We start from the raw sequence: 12,953 nt of genomic DNA, 5'->3' as shown, positions 1-12,953 counted from the left end.
GACAAATTAGAATGTTAAAACCTTTAATCAGCATCTACTGAATTTCCTTCTGGGTGTCCTACAAGTTATACTACAAACTGCAGGTTAAAAAAATTTTAATATAATTAAGTCCGCCATTTTTCCTTCCATTATACACAACCACCGAAAACAAAAAACCAAAAATCCATAATATATATCCAGGTTCCATTAGAACCAAAAATTCCCCTATAAATGTCTGAAAATGTACTTAATTTAGGAGACAGTTCAAAAAACTCAGACTCAACTTTTAAATTTTAATTTTTCTCCCCTATCCAGCAAAAGAAATGATTTGACCACTCAGTAAATTTCAGGTTTTCCTTACCTCTGAACTTTTAGCATGCTAATATACTTATGTAACAACCACACAGGGTGGGAAATCCACTGAAATTTAAGTCTGCCTGAAGGCTTTTTCTCTGGGATGACATGCTTCAGCAAAAAGCAGAAGCTGTCAGCTTGCTTTATGCCACAAGAGAAGACTACAAGTTCATTCAAGCTAATAATTGTTAGGGATTCTTCTAAGAGGAACTTTGAATTAGAAATTAAAGGCAAGCTTATAGTTCCATTTCCCTAAATGAGAATATTAATATTATCGTTTCCAAGTTTATCCCTTTATCTCTTACTAACTCCTAGGAATTCTGAGTTATACCATTTTGACATTGACTTTTACTCTGTGTATTTCAACAGCTATAAAGAATCGGCGTTCTTCAAACTGTGGGTAGGTGTTGGAGACTCCTCTGAGATAATGAAAGCTAAGCATACACAAAATTTTGTGTATAATTTCTGAGAGTTCACGGACCCCACGAGGCCCATCTAGGTAAAGAAATCTTGTTGATTTTTTTTCCCTAAATACAGGAGAATCTGGAATCCTAAAAAACCCACTTATAAAACCTGGGCTATATTATACCATAGGGAAGATTTTCTGAAGCTAAGAATTTTTATCTATAAAAATCTTGACAGTACCAAGGTACCTGGGACAAAGAATTATCCTAACATGAAAAGGGGAGGGGGAAAAGAGGCAAGGGGTGCAAAGAGATGTTGGCAGAGAGAGGAAGGGGGGGAGTTGGGAGGAAACAATATTTACTAAGTGCAAACTATTTGCTATACTATATTACCACACATATTATTTATTAAACCTTTGTAGGTATACAAGGAAGGCATTGTTACCTTTACTTTAAAAATGAAGAAACTACAGCTCAGAGAACTTCAATACCTTGCCCAAAGCCATACACAGTAGATCTAGATTTAGACCAAATCTACTGACTCCATAGGCCATACTCTTTCTTCACTCATGTTCAGATTATTAAGCCTAAATAGAACCAATCATACTCTGCTCAGATGACATCTATATTTGTCTTTAGATTTCTTTCAAGAATTTTGTTAAAGTCACATAGGTGGGAAGTAGGCAATGCTATTGTTTGAGTTATGGAACATTAAGCCCTTCTTTGTCAAACAATGATAACTTAATTTGATTGTGAGGAAACTTACTAGTGATATACTTTTGAATATGGGAAAACTTAATTAGAGGACTCAGACGAGGAGAAACCTAATTTAGGAGTAGACTTTAAAAAAAAAAGACCTTTTTTGGAAAAAAACAAAAAAACAAAACTGCTATGTTGCCTGTTTCAGATTAAAGTTTCCTGGAGAAAGAACATATATTGGTTTGGTGTGAATCACCCTATTTGGAATTCCTCAGTTCATGTGAATACCCCACAACTTGATGAGGTCATGCGGGTTAACCAACATAGCATACCTTCCAATTTACAGTATTAAGGTAGAGGATGCTTTAAAAGCTTATTAAATGGCTCATGAGATTTAAATTTCATTTTAAAAGCAACAAATCCTGAATAAAGTTGAAGTTAATGTTTTAAAAACCTACCGTAAACTAGGGTCTGAACTGCCTAAATTAAGTAATGCGATATTGAGCAGTGTTCCAGGGACGTCTTTCGGCCGAATCTTGGTGTGCTGAGGGATGGAGTCGGGCTGTGACAGCTCCCACCGTGTCCGGATGTGAATGATAGACTGGACAATGGCTTCGCACTCCTGGTGCATGAAGGTGAGTGGTGTGCCCTGGTTTGCAATGGTTAAGGTGAACTGGTTCTCATCCACCAGGCAGATCTCTTCAATTTCCGAAGCATAATAGATATCATTTAGAAAGACTGATTGCCCCAGGACTTTAGTTCGCTCTGCTGAGGTTACTTGAACAGCAGTAGAACCAACCTGGAAAGTGGTGGTGAGAGGGTGGAGTGGAGAAGAATTAAATTCCAATATGCAGAATTCTAAGAGGCTCCAAAAACCAACCAACCAAATAAACAAAATACCATGTTTGCCATTTAAGGATGAGTTACCACCATTATATACTCAAATGGGTTCAATAATTATTGTGATAAATGCTCTCAAAAGAGACTGAAAACATCAGGAAAAAAATCTTATTTTATTTTTTAAAAAGGTCAAGAATCCCAAAGACAATTACTGATCTTACCCTGAAGGTTCACGTTCCTCACTCTGCAAAAAGTATGTAATAATCAGAAGAACTCTCAATAGGTAGTTTCCATTCTCCACACATTCCTATCAATTGACTGATATATAGAAAACTGTCCTCTCTACAACACTCCCCTGCCTCCAATCCAATCTGGAATATAATAAGTGTACACCTCTCATATCTTCCGCAGGACCTCCATGAACATAGAAAGCTTGGTTTTCCTCCATCTGTACTTGCTTTACATTTGATGCACTACTACGGGGACACCTAGGGAGGCCAGCACACAGACTGGTTAGCCAAGAAAGGCAACGAATCATTTACCTCACACCGAGTGAAACTTACTTTAATAGAAACCTTGGTGTCCTTGTGAGCCAGCTTGAGAGCATTGTGGAACACTTTCAGGTCCTCTTCTAAAGCCAAGGTGGCAGCGGGTAGTTTCTGTTGTTCATGCTCTATGTGCTCAGCCAGTTTCCCAGGGCAGTCTATGAAAATGAGCCTTTTGCTGCCTTTGAGGCCAGTCAGCAGTCGCTCGTGATACTTGGTGTACTCCCTGACCCAGGAGTTACAGTTATAGATATAGACTGCAGAGACATTGTCATAGGCAAAGCCAGGAAAAACAACAAACCACTTGGAGAGAAAGTCCGTTTTAAAGCGATTGCTAGGCCCAGTATGGGTAAGGTCCACTACAATTTCATATGGCTTTGCATAATATGGCTTTAAAGTCAGCAAGACATGGTATATCAGCAAATCACCATTGATTTGACCAGTTTTGAACCTAAGGAAGATGACAAAAAAAGGACACAGATTGTTAACAGAGTTCTGAATAAATATACAGATGCTACTAATCTATTTTATTCTTTTATTTTCTTTAGAAAACTAATTATAATATAAAACAATTACACAAAGTCTGGATCTATTTTTTAAATCAATTGTTCTTCAGACATTGAGAAGGAAGGCTGAAGTAAGATGGAAGAGACAAATCTCCAATTCAAAAACTTTGAGCAACAACAACAAACTTGCCCACCACAGTCAAGCAAAGAGGAAGGCAGTGGACGTTGGCTGGTTGTTTCCAGGCCCATCAAACTTCCCAGGTGAACAGTTGGAGTGGGAATGACCCACCTGGAGCCCCGGAGTGACCTGAAGGACTTTAGTAATTCATTTATCCCATGTTGACCAGAGAGAATGGTTCAGCAATGATCACATGACTCAAATCAGGACCACGAGCCAAAGAGGCCCAATTCAGAGATAGGAGCTTAAACTGTTGGGAACTGAGACTTTTTCTTTCCTGATGTTTATAATAAGATAACACATAGCCTGGGGAGTTGTGAGCTTGTAACTTGACATATGAAGGAAAAGTCTACCTAAAAACTGAAGAAATGGAGCAAAGAAATGAAGAGAGAAACTAGGGCCCTGGTCTTTTCATTTAAGTCCTAGACAAAGCCTCTCCTGATATCAAATTTATCCTTGGACTATTCAGTTTTGTGAGCCAATAAATTCCATTTTTTGATTAAGCCATATTAGGTCATATGCTGCTTACACTCAAAAGAATGCTAATCGATGTGAGTAGCCAAGGTGAGGACCATCAGAAAACCCTGAAGAACACAGTACTAGAATTTCAAATCAAAACAACTTATATTAACTTTGGCCCAATGTTTTATACCTGATGACTTGGGTAGTACTACAAAGTAGGCTAACATAAATATCCTCACCTCAGAGTTTTTAATCTTGTTGGGAGAAAATAAGGTAAAAATATGACAAGTTAAATGATTTTTAAATAAAAGAAAATATTTTAAGATCAAAGAAAAGATACGAGGTAGTATGTAATCACTTATCAAAGGAATTGCAGAGCAACATACTTCTACTAAGTTCAGAAGAGGGAGAGATCAACACAAACGGGGTGTTCAGTGCAAGCTCCATAGAAGAGGCAGTGGCTGAAGTAGGTAGGAGGAACATCAATTCAACATGAGGAGGGACTGGCAGGCCTCATGGATAGGGGTAAAGAGGAAAAGAAATAGGTAACTAATGTGTTGAGGCAACAGTCAGCTAGTTTAGCTGGAATGGAGGATTCATGTAGAGAAGTTTTAAGAGATAAAGCTGGAAAAATACATAATAGCTAAATTGTGAAGGGGCCAAAATTGTTCCACTAAAGGGCTCAGGTTTTCTGCTAGGAGCTTGGTATTTCTCAGAGTATGTTGTGTGAAGCACCAGCATCAGAATCAACTATGGTGCTTGATAAAAATGCAGTTTCATGGTTCCAGCCCAGACCTACTACATATGAATCTATGCAGTGGTGCCTGGCAATTTACATTGTTTTTAAACAATCTCATCTGATATTTATGTGCACAAATATTTCTAAATTACTGCTGTAGATGTTAGGAAGTTATTCAACTTTATTTTTTTAAAGAAAGGGGTGATATGATCAAAGGAAGTGATACATACAAGACACATGAAGGAGTCAGGACTAGTAGAAAAAAACATTGTAGTAGTCTAGGTATGGCCTAATAAGGATCTAAAATAAATACTATGGTGACAGTAAAAATAGGTGACAGTAAGAAAGAAAGCAATTCAAGAATACGAAGGAAGGACCAACATGACCCAAGGTCTGACCAGGGCTGAAAGAAAGGACTTAAATCACAAGGACTTGCTATATACCATGCCTCTGAGATCACAAAGAATGTTGCCATCATGAACAAAAACAAAGAGATGGTCAGAGGAGCCACTTTTGGGGGAAAAATGAAGTCCATTTTAGACACATTGAATATGAGGTGATGACAGGACACTAAACCACACAAAAGCCCTTTTTGTCCCATGTAATCTAAGTTTACTAGATATTTTCTCAAATCATTGTTGCAGTTCCACAATTTGAGATGTTGGTTATGTACATCACTGTTTCTGTTATCTGACCAATACCCCAGGTCTCCAAACTCACGTTATCAAGTCAGTCTGTGGTACACAAATAAAATTTTTAGAGAAGACTTTACTGCTGCAGGGAAACGCCATTTCATCTCCTTTTGGATGATACTAATATCTCATTCAAAAGCATACAGCAGGCATATATAATGAGCAAAAGGTCAAAAGGCATTAGGCGGAAAACCCTCCCTGCCCTGGAGGCGGGGACTTGTTCTACAAAGCCTCCTGTCATGCCAGCAGCCAATTAGACAAGTTGGAGTTTTGTTTTTTGTTCCCTCTGACATGTGCTTTAGCTGCAGTGGAAAGGAAATGTGTCATCTGTGGTTTGGTTTTAAAAGTGGAAAGCTAGCTGTACATATCCTTTTTACTGCAGATTTACTTTAAGGTTCATAGTCTCCAGGTCTATTCTGCTTTAAATTACTTAAATGCTGTGCTTCAAGACAAGAAAAGAAGTGGCTTATTAAAATCAGGTTATAATCAGATTTTGACCAAGCATTTTGTAAGGTAGGTCATATATATGGCTTTTTCTATGTCTTTTCACTTATAACTTCGTACAGATTAGTGTTTGAGCAACTGCTTTTATATAGTACCTAAGAATCTCATTAACAAACTAGAATCATAAGTGATTGAAAATGTATTCTGTTTTTTTCTGTCTTATTAAGTAAAATTTAAGTTAGAAATGGAAAGATCTACCATCAACACAGAGTTGTAAATTAGGCTTAGGAAGGATCTGAGTTTAGACTCCACAGTGAATTGAAAACTATTATTTGGTATAAAAAAAAAGTTTAAAAAATAAATTTCTCATTACTAATGCTTAGGCACTATAAATTTTATTGAAAAGGACCAGAGACAAAGAAAACTTTTGATAACATAACCTGGTCTCCATGGCATAAATTAGGGATGTAGAGACAGTCCTCTATTCTCAGGCATTTGTAAGGATAAGAGAAAGTCTCATTTTGTTAACAGTTTGTTTATTTGGGGATGACAGTACATCTGGCTGAAGACAATCAACAGCGGGCCTATTATCAGTCCCGTGGTAAGCACTGTTAAAATGTGTACAAATACTATGATGTATACTACATTGTCAATGAACTGATGTGACAAGAATAACCCACTTTAAATCATTTTAGCATCTAATGCAAAAGTCCAGTCGAGTATAAAAGGATGTAAATTACTTGCTAACTGAATTTAAAGTATTTCTTTGTGAAAGAATCATAAAGTATCCGAAGATTTATGTCATCCAACTTAAAAATTAGAGCTGAACACTATTATATAGAAGTCAGTGTACAATATCTTTAATCCAAAAAGTAATCTTAATTCTAGAATCCATAATAAAGGTATTTTCCTCCCTACTATTAATAGGAAATATTACTTCAGAGGTTAGTTTCCAATTAGCATTGTTTGCTACTTTTGTTTGTATAACAACAAATCACATTTGTTATTCTCAATTTCTGTATATCAATAGTATACAAATATTATCCAATGACAGATAACAACTTTTTCTTATAAAACCTTGAAACTCAAAAAAGCACGACTAGGAGTAGCACCTGTGTCACTTGAGAATGAGTTACAAATGAAGAATCTCGGGTCCCCCCAGACCTACGGAATCAGAATTTGCATTAAAAAAAAGACTCCCACACACATTCAAGTTTGAGAAGAACTTCTATAAAATAAATAAGGTTCTTAAACAGACAATTTCATTTACTAAATCTCAGGAGAATGAGCTAGTTTTTGCTTCTAATTCCCTCAAATAAATGCTAACAATAAAATACTCTTACAAAAGCAGCTCAGACAAACTGAAATATTATCATAAAGAGATAGCTCAATAACGGTGATAAAACTTTCCCGCTGGTTTACCAGTACCCAGAACAGATATGCCAGTTCTATTTAAATCTCGAATCATCTGGTGGATAATGAGAATTAGGAACAGACTTGTCCCTTTTTGTACTGGCTTCTAGGAAGCTCAGAGCCAAAACTGAAATTCAACTTCTTCATTTCCATGCTGAGACTCTTATGATCTGCCTTGACTTCTCACTTCAGTCTAAATCCCCATGATCCTGATGCTCTATTTCTATTTTATAGTATAATTTATTTTTTAAATTATGTCAAAATCTTCATAGAAAAAAATGGTAGGCATAAATGATGATGAAAAAAGTCAATAACTTTTGTTGAACTTTTGAGATTATTCAGAAGAAATCTGCCTCTTTTTCTTTGTAATGCCAGATTTTTAGGTAGAGAAACTAGCATACCTTTGCTTTCAGAAAGCCACAATAATGTGGGAGACATACAGGCAAAAAGAGAGAACCACTACCATAAAATTGCTTTCATAAGTACTGGGAATATACTTCTAAGTACCAGCTTTATTCTAAGCTTCAAGATAAACACCCAAGAAGAAAAAAGAACACCTTGAATTCCTACTTGAAGTCCATTTTCTTTTGGTTGCTACCACACTTCCCCTTTCCCAACCAAAAAAAAAAAAAAAAAAATCTATTTGCATTTTCCTTTCATATATGAAGCAAAATGCTCAAGGTTACATTTCTCCTTTTCTGTAAAGACTGGTGATACATTTGTTGGGTGGAGAGTTTCTGAAAGATCCTTAAATGGTCAGGGGAAAAAAAGGAGGAATCAAAAAAGTAAAAGCAGAAGTATCTGACTCAAAGCTGAAGTCCAGCATACTTAAGAGGGAGAAAACCAAATAAGACCATGGCATTCAGTTTACAATGATTAATAGTTATTTGTAATGCTAACTTCTAGGATTAAAAAAAAAATAGAAACTAAGTTGTTTCTTTATATGTAGCCTAATAGAAAAACAAATCAGTGGAGAAGGAATTAAAACAGGATAGCCAATGTTAGGCATGAGCTTACTTGTAACATATCAGCTGTCCATCTTTTACCTACAATTACCAAAACCAGGAACCATTACTCTTTCACAAATTAACAAACTGTATTGCTATCTCAACAGATTACCAGTATACTCACGGACATGGAACACACAGGATATTACCTGCATCTTGCCTTTCTGATGACAACAGTTTCTTTGTCTCCCGGAACAAAAGCGAACTATACCCTTCTGTGGGCTAACAATACTAGTGTCTGGGATTCAGATATTCAAAATAAGACGAACAGAAATGAAAACATTAACACAAACCCTACAACTCCTGAAGTACATAAAAAAAGTAATTCTACAAGCATGCCTGAAATAGCAACATCATCTCACATCGTATCTTTAACTCCTAAATCCGAACTAGAGCTTTATATACCTTCTGTTGTCAGGAACAGTTCTCCAACAGTACAGAGCATCGAAAACACAAGCAAGAGTCACAGAGAAATTTCCCAAAAAGATGTCTGTGAGGAAAACTACAACAAAATGGCTATGCTAGTTTGCTTAATTATAATTGCAGTGCTTTTTCTTATCTGTATCCTTCTATTTCTATCAACTGTGGTTCTGGCAAACAAAGTCTCATCTCTCAGACGATCAAAACAAGTAGGCAAGCGTCAGCCTAGAAGCAATGGTGATTTTCTGGCAAGCAGTGGTCTATGGCCTGCTGACTCAGACACTTGGAAAAGAGCAAAACAGCTCACAGGGCCCAACCTAATGATGCAATCTACTGGAGCGCTCACAGCTACAATGGAAAGAAAAGATGAAGAAGGAACCGAAAAACTCACTAACTAACAGATGCTTTAGTGAAGAAAAACGCAAAGTAGCAATGAGAAAGTTTATGCAGTAAAAATGAAGTCAGTTCGATATTTAATGCCAACGTGTTGGTCTGATGGTCTAAAATCTGACATGGCAGGCCTTGCAGTTTAGAATTGAGCAGATGAGAAGGGGAGAAGGATGCCTGCTTACTTAATTACTTAAACTGTGCACTTTTGTTCTCACACTGAATATTTTAAAAAGCAAATATAAAACAACCAAGTATTTGGGGAAGGTTTTAAAGATGAGTTGAAGGAACCGACTAATGACGTAGAAAGGGACAATTAAATAAATATTTTCTGTATTGTAATAGTAGTTAGATGATCTTTGTCTGAATGTAATTAAACTTTGAAGAGTTTTAGTGTGTCCTTAGAGGCAAGTATATGCTTCAACACCTAACAGAAGTCAAATTCCTAATGTATAGAGATGAACTGTAGAGTTCAATGGTACTTTCTTTGCTCAGTGTGGCAGAATTCATACCAGCTCATGTATCAACGTAGCTAATTTCATGCTAGATGCTTTCATCTTTACATATGGCATACATAAGAAAGCATTTTTCCACTATAAATATTTAATTAAAACTTTTAATTTCGTATAATAAAGACTCAGAACAAAACTGACTACGTATACTTGCATTCACTTTATCATCTTAGAGAATACACTGTTAAAGATCAGTAAGAGATAAAATATAGGGCCGGCCCCGTGGCTTAGCGGTTAAGTGCACACGCTCCGCTGCTGGCGGCCCTGGTTCGGATCCCGGGCGCGCACCGACGCACCGCTTCTCTGGCCATGCTGAGGCCGCGGCCCACATACAGCAACTAGAAGGATGTGCAGCTATGACATACAACTATCTACTGGGGCTTTGGAGGGAAATAAATAAATAAAAATTATTAAAAAAAAAAAAGAGATAAAGTATAACTGAAACAGATGAGATTTATAGCCACAACAGAAGGCTAAGTGTAAATGTAAAGTCATCTTACTGTTTATGTGTGTAACATACCTCTATTCTATAAATACTGCTATGGATTATTTATAGCAAGTATCTAAAGGTTGATTAATTTTTGGACTTCAAGAATGCCAACTGGCCTAATAAATGACCAATTTTATTTTTTTACTATTCAATGTGACATGAGAAAAGGAAAGATGTGTGTGTGTGTGTTTGTTATAATTTGGAAAACAGGATACTTCAGGTAATTGTTTACAGAAATTGGGTTCAAGTGAAATAGTGATTTATATTTAAGTCAAGACTTCCATCTTCAATATATTACAAAAGTTGGTTTGAGAGACTTTCCAACTATCTACTGAAATTGACACAGGGCATCCTAATTAAAGACCAGACCACATTTAAAAAAAAATCTTGGGGCCGGCCCCATGGCGTAGTGGTTAAGTGTGTGCGCTCTGCTGCTGGCAGTCCGGGTTCGGATCCCAGGCGCGCACGGAGGCACCGCTTGTCAGGCCACGCTGTCGCGGTGTCCCGTATAAACTGGAGAAAGACAGGCACAGATGTTAGCTCAGGGCCAGTCTTCCTCAGCAAACAAAACAAAACAAAACAAAAAAGGAGGAGGATTGGCATGGATGCTAGCTCAGGGCTGATCTTCCGCACCAAAAAAAACAAAAAAAAAACCCCCAAAAAACATAAAAAAAAAAAAATCTCATCCCTTATTGAGCATTTATTTTGCACAGTATGCTAGCCACTTAAGAAAAGAATTTTATATATTTTTTCTAAGTATGACCACAATCTTACCCCCCCTTCTAGGTTAGAGATTCTCCTCCCGGCTACGTATCAGAATCATTTGAGAAGTTGTTTTTGTTTTTTTTTTTTGTGAGGAAGATTAGCCCTTAGCTAACATCTATTGCCAATTCTCCTCTTTTTGCTGAGGAAGATTGGCCCTGGGTTAACAGGTGTGCCCATCTTCCTCTACTTTATATGGAACACCGCCACAGCATGGCTCAATAAGCGGTGCCCAGGTCCTCGCCCGGGATCCCAACCCACGAACCCTGGACCACCAAAGCGCAGTGCACGAACTTTACCACTATGCCACTGGGCTGGCCCCTGAAGTTTTTAAAACTCACCAATGCCTAATTCCCACCCTCTCCTTCTGATTCAGTTGGAAAGGAGTAAGCTCCATGTATTAGCAATTTTTGCATAATTCCCTAGGTGATACTGCTCTTGGTAATTAAGTTCACTTCTTACAAGTTCCATGGCTCCAAGGACCTAGGTTACATCTTAAAATGAGAGTGAAAATATAAAGCATCAATTTTATTGTCTAAATTGATAATTGGTAATAAATTTGTAAAAAAAAATTTGTAAAAAAAAATCCATTTTTGTAAAAATCCAATTTGTAAAAAAAAATCCATCCCCTTAACAATAAATCATAACCATATTATACCAGATAAAGCTAAATGTCAACAAAGTAAAAAGGAAAGCAAGAGAATACTCATGCCAACTGTGGTGACATCAGGTTATCTTTTGAGGGGTAAAAAGGACCAGACTGGAAATGAAACTGCGCAGAGCTCCCATTTTGTGCAAATTAAAAATTTGAGATTATATACTAGAACAAATAATAATAACAAATAGCACTCCTTGAATCAAGTGTCACATATAAATACTTGTCAGAGGAAATTAAAACAAATTAGTATCTTTTTAAAAATAAGAAATTAGGGGCCAGCCTGGTGACGTAGTGGTTAAGTTTGCATGCTCCTCTTCAGTGGCCCAGAGTTCACAGGTTCGGATCCTGGGTGCGGACCTACGCACTGCTTGTCAGGCCATGCTGTGGCAGGCGTCCCATATAAAGTAGAGGAAGATGGGCACAGACGTTAGCCTAGGGCCAATCTTACTCAGCAAAAAAGAGGAGGACTGGCAATGGATGTTAGCTCAGGGCTAATCTTCCTCACAAAAAAAAATAAAATAAAATAAGAAATTAACTGGGCAACTACTTTCATATCCAACATACTAGTCAAACATTTTCTCACAAAACAGAAAGCTTCTACTGCAGGAATAATCAAAATTCATCACTCACTCTCTTGGCTATTAAACATGCACCCTCAGAATGATACCATCCAACCATAGCTAATGAACAAACAGAAGTGGGTCCTTTCCAAACTTGACAAGTGTTTAAAGATGATAGGTTAAGATATGTTTTGAGTTCATATTTTAAGTTATTTTTGAACAAAGACACTTGTTTTCTACCCCTGGGTTAAAGTCCACATGCTTAATTTGGGGATTTTAAAATAGTGAATCAAAAGTTTATAGCATCCCAACTATATTATGCTTTATAGTAGGACCCCTTAAAAAAAAAAAACTATTCTTTTTGTATCAAGTTATAAGAACCCTGAAGTTAAGAACTAGGTCTTAATAATCTGTGTTCCTCTGCAGTGAACAGGGGGAAGCAGGGTATGGTTTAATACTTACTATATCTACTCTAACAGGTACTATGCTAGGCACTTTACATTTATTTAATCCCATAATAAACTTATAAATTAGGAATTATGATCTCCATTTTTCAGATAAGGAAAGAGGTGACTTGCCCAAAGAAATTTTTATTCTGATTGACTCATACTCTTATTTTAATAGAGATTTTTTTTTTTTGGTGAGGAAGATTGGCCCTGAGCTAACATCCATTGCCAATCTTCCTCTATTTTGTATGTGGGATGCCACCACAGCATGGCTTGACGAACGGTGCGTAGATCAGTGCCCAGGATCAGAACCAGCAAACCCCCGGGCCGCCAAAGCATAGCACATGCACTTAACCACTATGCCACTGGGCTGGCCCAACTCATACTCTTTTTAATATATTTTGCTTATTAGTTAACTTATTTAAAAATGATTCCCAATTTATTTTACTTTCCACT

General features: G+C 37.0%; 2 protein-coding genes across 7 annotated transcripts in view; one reads left to right on the top strand and one right to left on the bottom strand.

Moving 5' to 3' along the window:
- NF1 (neurofibromin 1) overlaps nucleotides 1–12,953 on the bottom strand; it is a 253,648-nt gene that overhangs the window by 37,798 nt on the left and 202,897 nt on the right. For all 6 annotated transcript variants that reach the window (XM_004441909.3, XM_087440767.1, XM_087440768.1 and 3 more), the window contains 2 exons: nucleotides 2,840–3,272; nucleotides 1,895–2,235 (listed from right to left, as the gene is read on the bottom strand). In XM_004441909.3, coding sequence (XP_004441966.2) covers nucleotides 1,895–2,235; nucleotides 2,840–3,272 — 774 coding nt within the window. The remainder of the gene's footprint in view (nucleotides 1–1,894; nucleotides 2,236–2,839; nucleotides 3,273–12,953) is intronic.
- EVI2A (ecotropic viral integration site 2A) lies at nucleotides 5,796–9,119 on the top strand. Its single transcript, XM_004441913.3, has 2 exons — nucleotides 5,796–5,911; nucleotides 8,370–9,119. Exon 2 carries the CDS (start codon nucleotides 8,391–8,393, stop codon nucleotides 9,078–9,080), a length of 690 nt encoding a protein of 229 aa, XP_004441970.2. The 5' UTR covers nucleotides 5,796–5,911; nucleotides 8,370–8,390; the 3' UTR covers nucleotides 9,081–9,119.

This window comes from Ceratotherium simum, chromosome 16 (genome assembly GCF_057802395.1).
Source record: "Ceratotherium simum simum isolate JZ-2026a chromosome 16, ASM5780239v1, whole genome shotgun sequence".
NCBI classification, from domain to species: Eukaryota; Metazoa; Chordata; class Mammalia; order Perissodactyla; family Rhinocerotidae; genus Ceratotherium; species Ceratotherium simum.
Note: the sequence above shows the minus strand (reverse complement) of the source record. Positions and strands in the feature narration are given on the sequence as shown.

Bases quoted from the DNA above. Each gene is read 5' to 3' on its own strand.
- EVI2A (XM_004441913.3), top strand. From the start codon at position 8,391: ATGGAACACACAGGATATTACCTGCATCTTGCCTTTCTGATGACAACA.